The sequence below is a fragment of the Dendrobates tinctorius genome, unplaced genomic scaffold, assembly GCF_039654945.1.
Source record: "Dendrobates tinctorius isolate UK_male_01 unplaced genomic scaffold, ASM3965494v1 ptg000231l, whole genome shotgun sequence".
Lineage (NCBI taxonomy): Eukaryota > Metazoa > Chordata > Amphibia > Anura > Dendrobatidae > Dendrobates > Dendrobates tinctorius.
The window spans coordinates 18,592,695-18,609,574 of NW_027361898.1; the positions used below are offsets into that span (position 1 = coordinate 18,592,695).

Consider the following 16,880-nt stretch of genomic DNA (forward strand, 5'->3'; position numbering starts at 1 on the left):
AGAAGACCCTGAGGCTCTTGAAGAGATAGAGCTACCTCCCTTCCACCGGCCACTTGCGGCCCAGCGTGCTCAAGGAGTGAGGAACCGATGGTCTGGCTTGAAGGAGGTCACCCTGAACCCATTGCCCCATCATGATTGGGCAGAAACACAAGATAGTGACCCTGCAGTCCGTCTGGTGAAGGAGCTGCTGACCCGAGCTGACTCACGTCCAGAGTCGGATGCTCCCGAAGAAACTCAGCAGTTGTGGAAGGAGAGAGGCAGGCTGTTCATTTATGAAGGGAAGCTGTGTCGGAGGAGTATCAATGCCCGCACTCATGAGCTGGTTTGGCAGGTGATAGTCCCAAAGAGAGAGGCATCAATGGTCCTGGAAGCATACCACAATGGAGCTGAACACTTCGGATGGAAGAAGTTGGAAGTATTGCTCCGAGAGAGGTTCTACTGGGCTGGTATGAGGAAAGCCATTGAGAGGTGGTTCCGGGAGTGTGGACAATGTAACCTGCGCAGAAAGGATCGAGACAGCCAGAGAGCTCCCCTACAGCCAATCATCACCAAACAGCCCCTTGAGTTGGTAGCCCTGGACCACGTGAAGCTGGTTCCAAGTCGGTCAGGCTACATCTATGCTCTTACCGTTGTGGACCACTACTCAAGATTCCTGGTAGTTGTGCCTGTCAAAGATCAAACTGCCAAGACAGCAGCCAGAGAATTCCAACAGCACTTCTGTAGACCACATGGGTATCCTGAAAGAGTGCTGACAGATCAAGGTCCAGCTTTCGAGGCAGAAGTGTTCCAAGAATTCTGTAACCTGTATGGTTGTAAGAAGATCTGGACAACACTGTACCACCCACAGACCAATGGCATGTGCGAGAAGATGAACCAGGTAATGATTGACCTCCTGAAGACTTTGCCCTTGGAGGAGAGGAATCTGTGGCCAGAGAAGTTGCCCGATCTGGTGGACCTCTATAACCATATCCCAGTGAACTCCACCAACTGTACCCCAGCCTATTTAATGAGAACCAGACCTGGTAAGCTGTCTATTGACTTAGACATGGGAGTCCTGACACCTGAAGTAGCATCACCAGATGCTGATTGGGACACGGAGTGGCAGCAACAGTACCGGAGAGTTCAAGAATGCGTGGAAAGGAGTCTGGCTCAGGCAAGGCAAAAGCAGGAGAAGCTTTACAATCAAAATACACTTGCCGTTCCTTTGTTGCCGGGGGAACAAGTCTTGAAAAGAAAGAGAAGATTGCACAAATTGGATGATCAGTGGGAAGCTGAACCTTATACCATTCTGCCCTCTAACTTTGATAATACTAAGGTATGCCTTGTAAGTAAACATGGAGGAGAGACCTCTGCAGCGGTATCGAGAGATCATTTGAAGTTGTGTCCTGACCAGTTGAAGGAAAGGAATGAAGAACCAGATAACATCCAGCCCATAGTGGAAGAAGAGAAGGTCAGCACAGTGCTTGGAGAATTCTCTGTGAATTGGACTAGAGTGAACGATGCTATAGTGGTGCCAGTGTTGCTGTTTCCCCAATTGGTAGCACAGGAAGATGTGACTCAAGAGAATCAGGAAAATCGGGTAGCAGATGCCACACCAGCAGTGGAGCCAGAGAACCCTCGCCCTGCCAGTGGTGAACCTGTTGTACTCTTGGTGAGTCTAAGAGGTCACAGTCAGTCTAGTATCCCTGTGTTACATAGAACCCCCAGTAGTGTATCCAGTACATTACCCACTACACCAGGTCTACCCGCACCACACAAGGTACGAGGGGCGATCCAAAAGTAATGATAATCGGTTATTTCTATTGCACACAGAAATTAAAATAAAATGTTTTCTTCTCTCTTAGGTACCCACTAGTCCAGGAAAAAAAAATCACTTAAATAGGCCACGATTCCCGGGAGCTACATTCATTTGAATATGAACTGCCAAGGAGTGAACATCAAAATGAAAAAAAAGGGGTTAAGGGCTGTCATCAAATACCTCTGCTTGAAAAAAATATTTACCAAAGACATACACAGCGACTTGGTGGAAACATTGGGGGACTCTTCTCCTCCATATTCCACAGTTGCACGCTGGGCCAAGGAATTTAAGCTGGGAAGAACATCGACAGAAGATGAACATCGCGAAGGACGCCCATCCACGTCCCTCAATGAAGAAAACGTGAAAAAAGTTGAAGATGTTGTGTTGGCTGATCGAAGAGTGACTATCAGGCATGTAGCTGAGGTCACAGGGATCTCATATGGCAGTATTCAAAGAATCCTTGCAAAAGAATTGCATATGAGAAAGGTCTCCGCGCGTTGGGTGCCAAAAATGTTAACCGACGAGCAAAAGAAGAAGCAAGTTGACATTTCAATAGCAAATCTCGAAAAGTTCCAAGCAGATAAGGAGAATTTTTTGTCACGTTTTTTGACCATGGATGAGACCTCGATCCACCACTTTGATCCCGAAACTAAACAACAATCGATGACTTGGAAACGAGCCGACAAACCGACGCCGAAGAAATTCAAAGTGTCAAGCTCAGCAGGGAAGGTTATGGCGTCCGTTTTTTGGGACGCTGAAGGAATTATTATGGTGGACTATTTGGAGAAGGGAGCCACTATTATGGGCTCCTACTACGCAGAACAAATAAGAAGATTGCGGGAGGCTATCAAGGAGAAAAGGCGCGGCAAACTGCGGGCTGGAGTGCTGTTTCACCAAGATAACGCACCGGCTCACAAAGCTGAAGTTCCCATGGCTACCATTCAAGAAGCGGGCTTTGAACTGGTGGAACACCCCCCCTATTCGCCAGATCTAGCCTCCAGTGACTTATTTCTCTTTCCTCGGCTCAAGGAACACCTCTGGGGCAAGAAATTTGATGACAATAGCAACGTGATAACCGCTGTTGGGGAGTTTTTTGAGGGTCAAGATCAAGAATTTTTTTCGAAGGGAATTCTAAGTTTAGAAAAGAGATGGACTAAATGTATAGACTTGTTAGGAGACTATGTAGAAAAATAATTTTTTTTTTTACTATATTCATTGTGTTTATTATTGATTATCATTACTTTTGGATCGCCCCTCGTATATCACCCCTTAGATATCGCATATAGCAAAATAAATGTAAATGTTGAAATTGTCTATGTGTAAATATGTAACAGTTTTTCAAGCTTTGTGCCTACAGGTAACCTGTAAGAGTTTCCTTTGGAATTTGTTTTATGGACACTGAACCACAGGACTTGTGTGTGGTCAAAAACTTTTACCATTTGCCCAAGAATGGACCATGGACATTGATGCTTGGACTTGCCATCATAGGACCATTTTTGAAGCACTTGGTTTTTGCACATTTTTCATTTTTAAATCTTGTACAATTGTTATTATTGTAACTGTTTATATGCTATTCATGTTTTCTTTTATTCAGCCCAGGAGTGCTGACTTGCACTAGGGGGAATGTGGCGCCCCCAGGAGTATGGCCACCACAGTGGCTTTGCCTTCCTCCAGGGGAGGGTAATGCCAGGCTTGGAGGCAATGATGGGTCTCTCTCACAGTCAATCCATACATGCAACACAGTTCCACTCCAGGCCAGCAGGGGGAACCCTGGACCAGGATTAAGGGGAGGAGTGCACTCTGAGGGCCAGGAGGAAGGGTAAGTCAGTTAGTCTGTGGAGGGTGAAGTGTGCAGACGTGTAGAGAGCTGCTGGAGGTTGAGCTAGGAAAGGAGAGCTCCCTCGCAGTGAGAGCGCAAGAGCTGGAGCCTGGTCTCCACGGCTGTACGGATACTAACGGTCCTACAGCAGATACAAGAGGATAGAGAGCCAGAACTCAGATTGAGAGGAGTCCCCGAGAGAGGCTACCGCTGTCTGCCGTGCAAGTAAGGTTCTTGGGAACATCTGACAGGAGGAACTTCAGAGTAACTTAGTACTGGAGTGCTTCATTCAAACAAGCGTTAGGAAGGAGACTGCACAGCCCGTCTGCTGAGAGAGAATCCCTGAGTTGCTTCCAGGCTAGCCTGCTCCGTTACCATCTGTAATTAGGACCCTGGACTGCAGTTATCAAGTAAAGATACAGAAATTGCACCCCACTGTGTCTTGTCTGCTTCCTACCCTTATGGCACTGCTACATCCCCGTGCCACCCACATATACACTGCCCTGGGACTACAGCTTCACCTGTGGGGAACTTTTACATCCTTGCTGCACTATACCATCAGTCCCAGTGGATCTGCATGCAGCATCGGCTTAACACCTCCCTTGCCGAGCACCACAGGTGGTGTCACGAACTATTCCACTCCATTAACTACATTCCCCCATTACTTGGGCGCCCAGGGCCACGGACCGGGTCACCGCTGCTGTGACACATTCCCCTGACACCGGCCCGGTACCGAGTACCCCACAGCCCTGGGTGGGCGACCCACTATCTATCTATCTATCTGTCTGTCTCTCTGTCTGTCTATCTATCTCTATATCTATCTATTTATCCATTATATCTTCTATCTATCTATCTATCTATCTCTATATCTCTCTATCTATTTATCCATTATCTATCTTCTATCTATCTATATATCTGTCTATCCATAGAGCTATCTATTTATCTATCTATCTATCTATCTCTTTATCTATCTATATCTATCTATCTATATATATATATATAGCATTATATCCTATTACGGGGTGCATTATACCCTATCAGGGGGTAGCATTATACCCTATGAGGGGGGAAGCATTATATCCTATGAGGGGGCAGCATTATACCCTATGAGGGGGGGCAGCATTATACCCTATGAGGGGGGGCAGCATTATACTCTACAAGGGGGGGCAGCATTATACCCTATGAGGGGGGCAGCATTATACCCTATGAGGGGGGAAGCATTGTATTCTATGGAGGGTTACATTATATTCTATGAGAGGGCTGCATTATATTCTATGAGGGGGCTACATTATATTCTATGAGGAGGCTGCATTATACTATATGAGGGGGCTGCTTTATATTCTATGAGGGAGGCTACCCCAACTCCTGCTACATAATTAAGACATGTACTACCTTATATTATACCCGGATATTAGCGTGTTTTACCGCACAATTGGTGGTCTTGTGTTTATTTCTATGTAGCCACATAGTGGGCCCCGAGAATGATTTTCTCTGGTGGGCCCAAGGTGTTCCAGTCCGACGCTGCATGCACCAAACCTTACATTTAGTAAGAAAATGATGAAGGCAGCACACCAATAGTAGAATATCCAAGTGCAGTTTATTGGCCCATGTGCGACGTTTCAGTCTTAAGTGTGGACGTTTCTCAAGCAAACAGGTCCACACTTGGGACCGATATGTCGCACATGGGCCAATAAACTGCACTTGGACATTCTACTATTGGTGTGCTGCCTTCATCATTTTCTTACTAGATAGATAGATAGTTAATAGATAGATCCACAAAATACATTAAAGTGCAAATACTTTTAATGTTATCATAGATTTCTATTTCTGTTTGTAGAATTGGATGGTATTGATCTAGCCAAAAGAACCTAGACTAACAATAATGAAAAGAATTTGAAAGAGGGTGCCATTAACCCCTGGAGCTTTGTTCGGATTTGCGTTTTCATTTCTCACTCCCCTTCTTCCCAGAACCATAACTTTTTTATTTTTCCGTCAATTTGGCCGTGTGAGGGCTTGTTTTTTGCAAAAAGAGTTGTACTTTTGAATGACATCATTGGTTTTACCATGTTGTGTACTATAAAACAGGGAAAAAAATCCAAGTGTGGAGAAATTGCAAAAAATGTGCAATTCCACACTTGTTTTTTGTTTGGATTTTTACTAGGTTTACTGATCTGCCATTATAATTCTCCAGGTCATTACGAGTTCATAGACACCAAACATGTCTAGGTTCTTTTTTATCTCAGTGGTGAAAAAATTCCAAACTTTGTTAAAAAAAAGTGCTATTTTCCGATACCCGTAGCGTCTCCATTTATCTTAATCTCGGGTTGGGTGAGGGCTTATTTTTTGCGTGCCGAGCTGGCGTTTTCAATGATACCATTTTGGTGTAGATACGATCTTTTGATTACCCGTTATTGCATTTTAATGCAATGTCGCACCGACCAAAAAAAGTAATTCTGGCGTTTTGACTTTTTTTCTCGCCACGCCATTTAGCAATTAGGTTAATCTTTTTTTTTACTGATTGGATGTTTCTGAACGCGGCGACACCAAATATGTGTATGTTTGATTTTATTTTTATTGTTTTATTTTGAATGGAGCGAAAGGAGAGTGATCTGAACTTTTATTTTTTTATTTTTTTATATTTTTAAACATTTTTTTTACTTTTGTCATGCTTCAATAGTCTCCATGGGAGACTAGAAGCTGCAGTACTTTGATCGGCTCTGCTACATGCAAGCGATGATGAGATCGCCTGTATGTAGCAGAAATGCTCACTTGCTATGGGCACCGACCACCGGGCAGTGCTCATAGCAATCCGGAGACCTCTGGTTGTCATGCCAACCCATTGATGACCCGCGATCACGTGACGGGGTCACCGATGGGTGGGATTTCCAACTCGCTTCCAGAAAGTGCGAGTTAAATGCCGCTGTCAGAGATTGACAACGGCATTTAACTAGTTAACAGGCGCGGATGGATTGTGATTGCACCCGCAGCTGTTAGAGGCTCATGTCAGCTGTTCAAAATAGCTGACGTGCCGGGAAAGATGTGGGCTCAGCGCCGGAGCCCACATCAAAGGGAGGGATTCTGACATGGGCATCCTATTACTCCCAATGTCCGAAAGGGGTTAATATGGAACTAATGTATTAGCAGTCACCAGAAATTAATACAGAGCAAAGAAGAGCCAGTGTTAGGTCATTTCTATGTAGAATACAGTTTATTAATATTTTCTTAAAATGCAGAAATAAAGGTAACAGCTGAAAAGATTGAAAATATGTGAGTAGCGTAAGTCTAAATATATGCAAACATATCCACTGCCAAAATCTAAATCTGTCTAAAAAAATGTATACAGACATAAATTTTACAACATAAGCTTCAATTTCTCAGGCTTTCAACTTGGGAGAGCCCTAGGAATATTTTCTCTTTGACTCTGAATTCCCATCTCATATTAAAGATGCTTAATGTGAGGGAAGGTAGAGCCTTAAGCTGGCCATTCACATTAAGTTCACGTTGGTTGTACCTGCCTGTTTAAGCGGGTCCAGCTGACCATAGTCTGTTATATAGGAACCCTCAACCTGGCCACCGGCAGTACATAAGATTTCATGCAACTTAATGATCCCGATTCATCAATGATGAGGACTCTGAGGAGTAGTGATGGAGTCAGACACTCCTGAATCAAGACAGTCGGACAAGTGGTGGGCACATATGTGCATCTTGGCTCACATTCTTCTCCAGCCCCTGACTGGAATAAGATTTCAGGCGTAATAAATTCCAAAGCTCATCATGAAATAGGCAAGATGTAGCGTCACACCCATACCATGCCCAAGCCCACCATTTTGGAGGAGCTAGGACAAAATGGTGTGAAAACGCCAAAAGTCACAACAATTTTGCAGAACTTCAAGTTGCACAAAAATGTTGCAACTTTTCAATGGAATTTTTGCCACAATTGTGACAAAATTGCTTTGATGAATTGCGACTTTATTCCTCACCTGTGGCTCAATAAAAGGTTAATTCAGTCAGTTCAGCAGCAATACCAAAAGCCTCTGTAGCAGTAAAAGAAAAATGAACTTAATGGGAACCTGCCAGCTGATTCATGCAGCCCAAACCCAAGCAGCAAGGATCTAAGCACGGCTGTGTGATTGTAGCCAGGTATGTTTCACTCTGGAGTTTTAGATAAAATATAGTTTGAAGATCCATCCAGGGACCATAGTCAGACAAGACTAGTCCTTTGGCTTTTGCCAGTGGTGTGAAAGGTGATTGACAGATCTTTCGCTCTAGAAAAGAACTGTCAATCAACTGGAGCAACACTGGGAGAAACCAGATCTGAACGGCGCCAGAATAGTCTCGTCTCCGGTTATGGTCCCAACTAGTTCTTCAAATTATAATTTTTCTGAAACGCCAGGAAAAATATACCTGGCTGCAATCACACAACCAAGCTCTGATTGATGCCACCCGAGGCTTGAGCAGCATGAATAAGCTGACAGGTTCCCTTTAGAGGGTTATTCCAATTTTTCTTATGTACAGGGTGGGCCATTTATATGTATACACCTGGGTGGGCCATTTATAAAATGGCCGCCATGGTCACCACCCATCTTGAAAAGTTTTCCCCCTCCCATATACTAATGTGCAACAAACATGAAGTTTGTGAAGTTTGTCAGTGATGGTTTGGGGAGACATGTCATCTACTGGTGTAGGTCTACTGTGTTTTATCAAGACCAAAGTCAGCGCAGCCGTCTACCAGGAAATTTTAGAGTACTTCATGCTTCCATCTGCCGACAAGCTTTTTGGATATGGAAATTTCATTCTCCAGCAGGACTTGGCACCTGTCCACATTGCCAAAAGTACCAATACCTGGTTTACAAACAACAGTATCACTGTGCTTGATTGGCCAGCAAACTCGCCTGACCTTAACCCTATAAAGAATCTATGGGGTATTGCAGGGCCGGACTGGGACTGGCATTTGAAGTTACACAGGCCCACTAGTCACATAGTGACTATATAATATCTTTGTACACTTGTAGGTTACAAGAAGTGAGAAGAGATTAACACAACTATATAACATGTAGTCAGAGCTGTGCCCTGTATTTCAGCTCAGTCCTATTTATTGCTTTTAGGTACAGTACTCTTCCCAAAGCTCTGTCCCCTTTTGTATGCATGGTGACAGAATTCCTGGCAGAACTGCTATCCATTGGGCAACCAGACCCCCTGGTCATAGCTGCCCCTATCATACCTCCCAACTTTTGAAGAAGGGAAATAGGGACAAAGACTGCGGCGAGAGAGAAAAAAGAGAGAGAAAGAAAGGAGAATGAGAGAGAAAGAAAGAACAGAGAGAGACAGAGAAAGAACAGAGAGAGAAAGAAAGAAGTAAAGAAAAGAAAGAAAGAACAGAGAGAAAGAAAGAGGAAAGAAGGGGAAAGAAAGAACAGAGAGAGAGAGAAAGAAAATGAGAGAAAGACAGAACAGAGAATGAGAAACAAAGAACAGAGAAAGAAAGAAAAAGAGAGAAAGAAATAAAGATTCTATAAAGATACTATAGCAGCCCAGCTCCCATCGTAGTGCCCACCTGAGCCTCCCGATGCAGGACATATCATGATGCGCTCACATTGTCGACATCCCCGATTCCAAGGCGATCCTGCTGTCTGCGCTGTCGGAGGAGGACACGGTGATGGATCTGAAGCATTCCTGGTTCCGTCACAATCTCCTCAAGAAATTATCTCATTTACGGTCAGCTTCCAGCACATCACTTCAGGTGGAACGTCATGTGTGTGTTTTAAAATGCTCCTCGGGGCTCCGCCATGTACTCCTGTGTCCGTGGGAAAAGCCCGCTTTGTATGCTTCGTACACACTTGGCTCCGCTCCGTACATCCCGTACACATATGGCTCCGCTCCGTACATTCCGTACACACACGGCTCCGCTCCGTATACCCCATACACACATGGCTCCGCTCCGTACATCCCGTACACATATGGCTCCACCTCGTACACACGCGGCTCCGCTCCGTACACCAAGTACATACATGGCTCCGCTCCGTACACTTCATACACACGCGGCTCCGCTCCGTACACCTCGTACACACACGGCTCCGCTCCGTACACCTCGTACACACACGGCTCCGCTCCGTACACCTCGTACACACACGACTCCGCTCCGTACACCTCGTACACACACGGCTCCGCTCCATACACCTCGTACACACATGGCTCCACTCTGTACAACCTCACAAACATCTCTGCTACATCTACCCTGTAAACCCCTCCTGACCCCACACATACGGTACTTACCTCATCCAGCAACATGACAACAGCACAGCAGAGTCTTGCAGACACCAAGAGGCAAGGCTGAGCGCACAGGACCTGTGATGAGGTCACAGGAGGGGCGGAGTCAGGGGTCATATGATCAGGGGTCTGAACAAATGCTCCCGATTATGTGACCCCTGACTCCTCCCCACCTGTGACTTCATCACAGGTCCTGTGAACAGAGAAGAGAGCAGGCAAGCGACGCTATGAGTGGCTGCGGGGGGGTCTCATGCTACGGCGAGGATGGGGGTGTGGGGGGCGTGGCGGCTTATCTCCCTGCAGTGCGGGAGGGTAGGAAACTATAACCGCCATGCCCGCAGAGGGCCGGCAGCAGGAGCAACAGCCAGGCCAGTGGCCGCATCAGCTGGCAAGCAGCCAGATGACCGGGCGCTGCCGCCCGCAGCCCACATGACAGCAGCCCAGCGGGAAAATGCCCGGTTGGTTATATTACCAATCCGGGCCTGGGGTATTGTAAAGAGGAAGATGAGAGACACCAGACCCAACAATGCAGACGAGCTGAAGGCTGCTGCTATCAAAGCAACCTGGGCTTCCATAACACCTCAGCAGTGCCAAAGGCTGATCGCCTCCATGCCAAAGGAGCCCCAACCAATTATTAAGTGTATTTACTGTGCATACATGTCAGTAGGCCAACATTTTGGATTTTAAAATCATTTTACAAGCTGGTGTTATAAAGTATTATGATTTACTGAAATAATGACTTTTGGGTTTTCATTGGTTGTAAGCCATAATCATCAACATTAACAGAAATAAACCCTTGAAATAAATCACTCTGTTTGTAATGACTCTATATATGAGTTTCACTTTTTGTACTGAAGAACTGAAATAAATTAACTTTTTGATGATATTCTAATTTTGTGAGAAGTGTAGAGACCAGAAAAACCATTACTAATATACACTCACTGGCCACTTTATTAGGTACACCTGTCCAACTGTGTGTTAAGACTTAATTTCTAATCAGCCAATCACATGGCGGCAACTCAGTGCATTTAGGCATGTAGACATGGTCAAGACAATCTCCTGCAGTTCAAACCGAGCATCAGTATGGGGAAGAAAGGTGATTTGAGTGCCTTTGAACGTGGCATGATTGTTGGTGCCAGAAGGGCTGGTCTGAGTATTTCAGAAACTGCTGATCTACTGGGATTTTCACGCACAACCATCTCTAGGGTTTACAGAGAATGGTCCGAAAAAGAAAAAAAAACCAGTGAGCGGCAGTTCTGTGGCCGGAAATGCCTTGTTGATGCCAGAGGTCAGAGGAGAATGGGCAGACTGGTTCGAGCTGATAGAAAGGCAACAGTGACTCAAATTGCCACCCGTTACAACCAAGGTAGGCAGAAGAGCATCTCTGAACGCACAGTGCGTCGAACTTTGAGGCAGATGGGCTACAGCAGCAGAAGACCACACTGGGTACCACTCCTCTCAGCTAAGAACAGGAAACTGAGGCTACAATTTGCACAAGCTCATCAAAATTGGACAGTAGAAGATTGGAAAAACGTTGCCTGGTCTGATGAGTCTCGATTTCTGCTGCGACATTCGGATGGTAGGGTCAGAATTTGGCGTAAACAACATGAAAGCATGGATCCATCCTGCCTTGTATCAACGGTTCAGGCTGGTGGTGGTGGTGTCATGGTGTGGGGAATTTTTTCTTGGCACTCTTTGGGCCCCTTGGTACCAATTGAGCATCGTTGCAACGCCACAGCCTACCTGAGTATTGTTGCTGACCATATCCATCCCTTTATGACCACAATGTACCCAACATCTGATGGCTACTTTCAGCAGGATAATGCGCCATGTCATAAAGCTCGAATCATCTCAGATTGGTTTCTTGAACATGACAATGAGTTCACTGTACTCAAATGGCCTCCTCAGTCACCAGATCTCAATCCAATAGAGCATCTTTGGGATGAGGTGGAACGGGAGATTCGCATCAGGGATGTGCAGCCGACAAATCTGCGCCAACTGTGTGATGCCATCATGTCAATATGGTCCAAAATCTCTGAGGAATGCTTCCAGCACCTTGTTGAATCTCTGCCACGAAGAATTGAGGCAGTTCTGAAGGCAAAAGGGGGTCCAACCCCTTACTAGCATGGTGTACCTAATAAAGTGGCCAGTGAGTGTATGATTGCATTTGTGTCAACGGTTTTCTGTTTTGCCTTGGGAGGAGGTAAGTTACTTATTATGCTGCCCTCTCCTGCCTTGTTTTGGTATTAAAACTTGTTTTTCTGATTGGAAAATAAGTAGCAATTGGAGGTGCTGTGAGAGTGAAAAAACATGTTGTTACATGCGGTCTTGGTGGTGAGAGGAGGTAGGAAATTGAGGCTCCTTGTCTAGGACAAGCGGGTAATACAAAGCACCTTTTTCTTGGAGATCCCCGCGTTTACAGCAACAAAGTGCTGAGACAAGTGAAGGAGCTGCAGAGCTGCGCAGCAGATTATCCGGATACTCCGATCTGATTAAGGTCAGCTAATCCTCCCCCGTCGTGCAGCACAGTTAGTTATATGAAAAGTTACTGCCATCCTCCCAAGGCCGGGACCGAGAAAAAGCTTTGACTAACACAATGCTTAAGGAAAATTGTATCTGTTATGCATGACTGTTTTATGGAAAAACATAACAATTGTTTCAAGCCTTCAGTAAAATTCATCTTTCAAGTTTGCACGGATCCTCCGGTGTATGCTTCTTTCCTCCGCGGCCTCATACCTTGCAGGTATCAACGTAACCCTCAGTCTCATATATCCGTAAACTCTCCCTTTTATAATTGCCACCTAGCCTAGGGATTGTTAGAGCCAACGGAGTCACCATGATTGAACCACCCTCCGAGATACTAGGCCTGCATCCCACAAGGCGGTGTGACAGAAGCACCTGTAGACTTATTTGCAATCAGAAACTTGTAGCAGGAATAACAGAAGAGGTGTATATGCTATCAGGTACATTGATAGTAGAAATTAGTTACTTTTAGTTTGAATGAACAGAGCAGAAACAGGATTCACCGGTCAGATCCAGGTTAAAAGAAGATAGATCCTGGAAAGCAGGTAGAAGGCAGAAGACAATTAGCCAGCAGCTGGATCTGAGTTTTTAGTTAGAAGAAGCCATTTACTGCAAAAGCATGTGGTAGCTAAGTCCTAGACTTTGCTGAATACTCAGGCAGCTGCCAGCAGAGCAGGCCTAAAGAGGCCTTTGTGTGATAATGTCAAAATGTCAAAGACGTCGATTAGTACAGAGAGGGCCAGCCATATGAGAAGGGAGCAAGGCCCGACACTGGAGCCAGAACAAGTGAGTAACAGTTAGTCAGTGGCACTAATTTTTAAGCAGGCTTAAAAATCATGGTTATCAACAGCACATATTCTTGTGTAAACAGGTGAAATGCTGCGAATAACATAATATTCTTTGGGCACAGAACAATCATATTATTGATCATTCTGTGTGCATAGATTGATTGTTGGCCTGTGTAAACAGCTTATATATAGCCAATCAGAGGTCATTTAATGTCCTGGATCATGCCATAATAAGCCTAGCATAAAAGGACTTTATTAAACACTAGATGGAGGCCCGATGCTATCGCATCGGGAGGGCACAGTGCTCTGCAGGCGGGATTTCCGTTACAAACAGAGATATACTCACCTTCCCACGGCCCCCAATCTCCTGTCCATGCTCCCGGCATCTTCTAGTCCCAGTAATACGTAGCACGAAGGACTGGAGCCAGAACAAGTGAGTAACAGTTAGTCAGTGGCACTAATTTTTAAGCAGGCTTAAAAATCATGGTTATCAACAGCACATATTCTTGTGTAAACAGGTGAAATGCTGCGAATAACATAATATTCTTTGGGCACAGAACAATCATATTATTGATCATTCTGTGTGCATAGATTGATTGTTGGCCTGTGTAAACAGCTTATATATAGCCAATCAGAGGTCATTTAATGTCCTGGATCATGCCATAATAAGCCTAGCATAAAAGGACTTTATTAAACACTAGATGGAGGCCCGATGCTATCGCATCGGGAGGGCACAGTGCTCTGCAGGCGGGATTTCCGTTACAAACAGAGGTATACTCACCTTCCCCCGGCCCCCAATCTCCTGTCCATGCTCCCGGCATCTTCTATTCCCAGTAATACGTAGCACGAAGGACCTGAGATGAAATCACTCTCGCGTTAGCGCGACGTCATCAGCGGTCTTTCGCGCAAAGCATTACTGGGACCGGAAGATGTCGGGCACGTGGTGAGAGGAGGGAAAGAGTCTGGGGGCCGTCAGAAGGTGAGTATATCACTATTTCTTATTTTAATTCTATTTTTACAGGTTTATGGTACCCAGGGCCTGGAGGATAGTCTCCTCTCCTCCGGTCCCTGAGTACATTGAGCGCTGCGCCGGTCATCTCCCGGCTGCGTTGCCACTGACTTCCGTGCGGCAGGAAATGACCTGCAGCATCCATCGGGAGATCAGTGGCTAGTGCCGCAGATCTCAAGATGGTAACAATGGCGTGCGTCGTTCGAATGCCACGCCAATTTGCGGCCGGACAGCGCCTGTCTCTGATTGGTCGCGGCCGGCCAGGCATGACCAATCAACGATGCGGGATTTCCGCTACAGACAGACAGACAGAATTAGACGATTATATAGTAGCTGATGGATTTTTATATGTATGCATGATATTATGTCAGCACCCTGCTGTTCCCAATGTATGGTAGTCTCCACAAGACCTTACAGTTGAATGTTGTTGCCAAAAAGAGCTACACCAATAGCAAAGAAATATATATAAATGACTCTCAACACAGCATGAACTTTAGTTTACATCAGCCATAACTGTATGAGGATAATTTCCATTGTATACATAGCAGTTGGAATTCAAGAAATCTTTGTCTGTAATTCTTCATGGTTTTTTTTCACTGCAGTCACAAGTCAACCATAACAACCTATTATTTTTTATGTTTATGTAAAAATGGATTGGAAGCATATTTTACAGAATGGCAATAATTTTAATGACAATGTATACAAAGAAGAGATTAACATGGATTGTTTTCTCATGTACAGACTGCTAATTCCATAATGTATTTTAGTACATTCCCGGCAATACAATTTTCATGGATTGTAATAAAAGTGCTTCCTGTCACCATGAAAGCCTTTACACCGATTCCTGTTGGAAGCTTATTGTTCACTCCGTCTTAGTGAATGTTACGTGCTACAGGCTGATAGGCATCGCTAGTAAGGCAAAAAAAAATTTTTTTATTTTTGGCCACCGTTTTTGTTGTGTGTGGAAATGTGTGCTCAAATATGGCATTAGCGATGACAGCCACAAAAATACCAAAGGTCGCTATTATTAATTTATTTTTTTCAAAATATATTTCTCTGACTTGTGTCTTTGTGGACATAATCATAGAAATTGTTGATTTGTTTTGTATGGTTAAACCATAAAAATAAACATAAAAACCTTACACATTTCCTTTAATATAAGTGTTATCTTTCACCTAAAGGTGGGTCTCTTAGAACGAGATGATGCAATTGCCCACTCCAAGTCATCCCGAAATACTTTTTGTCCATGTTCTGGTGTTTTTTCTCCACTCACTAATGCAGAACGAGGCCTTGGAGATGTTGGGGTGGAAGAGCCACTTAAGCTCTCAAACATAAAATATTCAGCGTTACTGTAACTTTCACAGCAGATACTTGCAGGACGTTGTCTGTAAAGAAAAAGAAATTTGGCATTAAAGTTGCTCATAAGAATCATAAATAATAAAGGCTGTGGTGGCCAAAAAATGCACAAACCCTGAGATATTAAAAGGAATCTATCAGTAGGGTCAACCCTCCTAAGCCGTCTATATGGGCATGTAGGTCACAGGAAGCTGAATAAAATGATACCTTGATACCTGTAATTTGACTTAACTTAACTTATATCAAAGAAATCCATATTTATCTTACTATATAAAATGAACTGTTAAGATCTTTTGTCTGGCACAAATCTTCTGAATCTGTCTCCAGAGATTATTTTAAATGTAAGGAGATGTTACCAGTAGCAAAAGAGAAAATCCAGCAATTCCAAAAGAAAACAATGTAGAATATTAAAACTTCCCATTTAATTAAAAACAATTAAAATACATTAAATGTAAATTAGAAAAAGGGGCATAACAAATTAGAAAAAGGATGACGCGTTTCGAACCAACATGGTTCTCACTCATGGATATGAGCAAGATGTGGTTATGGGTAAAAACCATGCTGGTTGGAATCATGAAATCCTTTCTCTAATTTTTATGCCACCTTTTCTAATTTCCCTTCAAATTTAATGAAAAACAAAAATATTTTAAAGTTTTAATGTTCTACATTTTTTTTCTTTTGAGGTTGCTGGATGTTTTCTATTGCTACTGTGCCTTATCCATCCTCCCGTTGAGATTTTTTTCCTTCCGTGCATTCCTACCTTGATTGAAAGATCCAAGGGCTGTACTGCTCTTCAGGAGAGGTGATAAGTAGTTTTTCCTACTTTGAATTTGGGTATTACCAGTGTGAGACATATAATGTCTGACAGTCTGCACTCTTGATGTCACTGCAGAGCTGTGCTTGATCATAACTAATACAGTATAGTAGATCTGAAATATCTCATTACAAACACATTTGCAGTGGCAGTTGTTGTCTCATAGTGCTGTCAGCTCTGCTGAAGTGCTGTGTCTGTTTTTAACTAACACAGTATAGCAGTGCTGAACATTGTCTCATTACAAACACATTTGCACTTGTCCTGTCAGCTCTGCTGTACTGCTCTTCCTCTCACACCGGCTGAGAGAGGACTGCAGCTACTAATGTGTTTCTAATTTAAACAAAGCTACTTGATACCTCACAAGCTTTATCCGGGCATAGTGGAGTGGATTGCCCAGGAAAACAGTCTGAAACCAGGGTGAGCTATAGCTACAAACTTTTTTATATTACTGTGTTTGTAATTAGACAAAGTTCAGCTCTGCTTGAGCCTACTGACAGATTCAACAA

The 16,880-nt window shown here is 44.2% G+C and overlaps 1 protein-coding gene across 1 annotated transcript in view; it reads right to left on the reverse strand.

The window, feature by feature from the left end:
* Window positions 1–14,886: 14,886 nt before the first annotated feature.
* LOC141059916 (phosphatidylinositol 3,4,5-trisphosphate 5-phosphatase 2B-like) overlaps window positions 14,887–16,880 on the reverse strand; it is a 143,935-nt gene continuing 141,941 nt past the window's right edge. Inside the window, exon 23 of the mRNA XM_073556120.1 lies at window positions 14,887–15,589. Coding sequence (XP_073412221.1) covers window positions 15,376–15,589 — 214 coding nt within the window. The 3' untranslated portion in view covers window positions 14,887–15,375. The remainder of the gene's footprint in view (window positions 15,590–16,880) is intronic.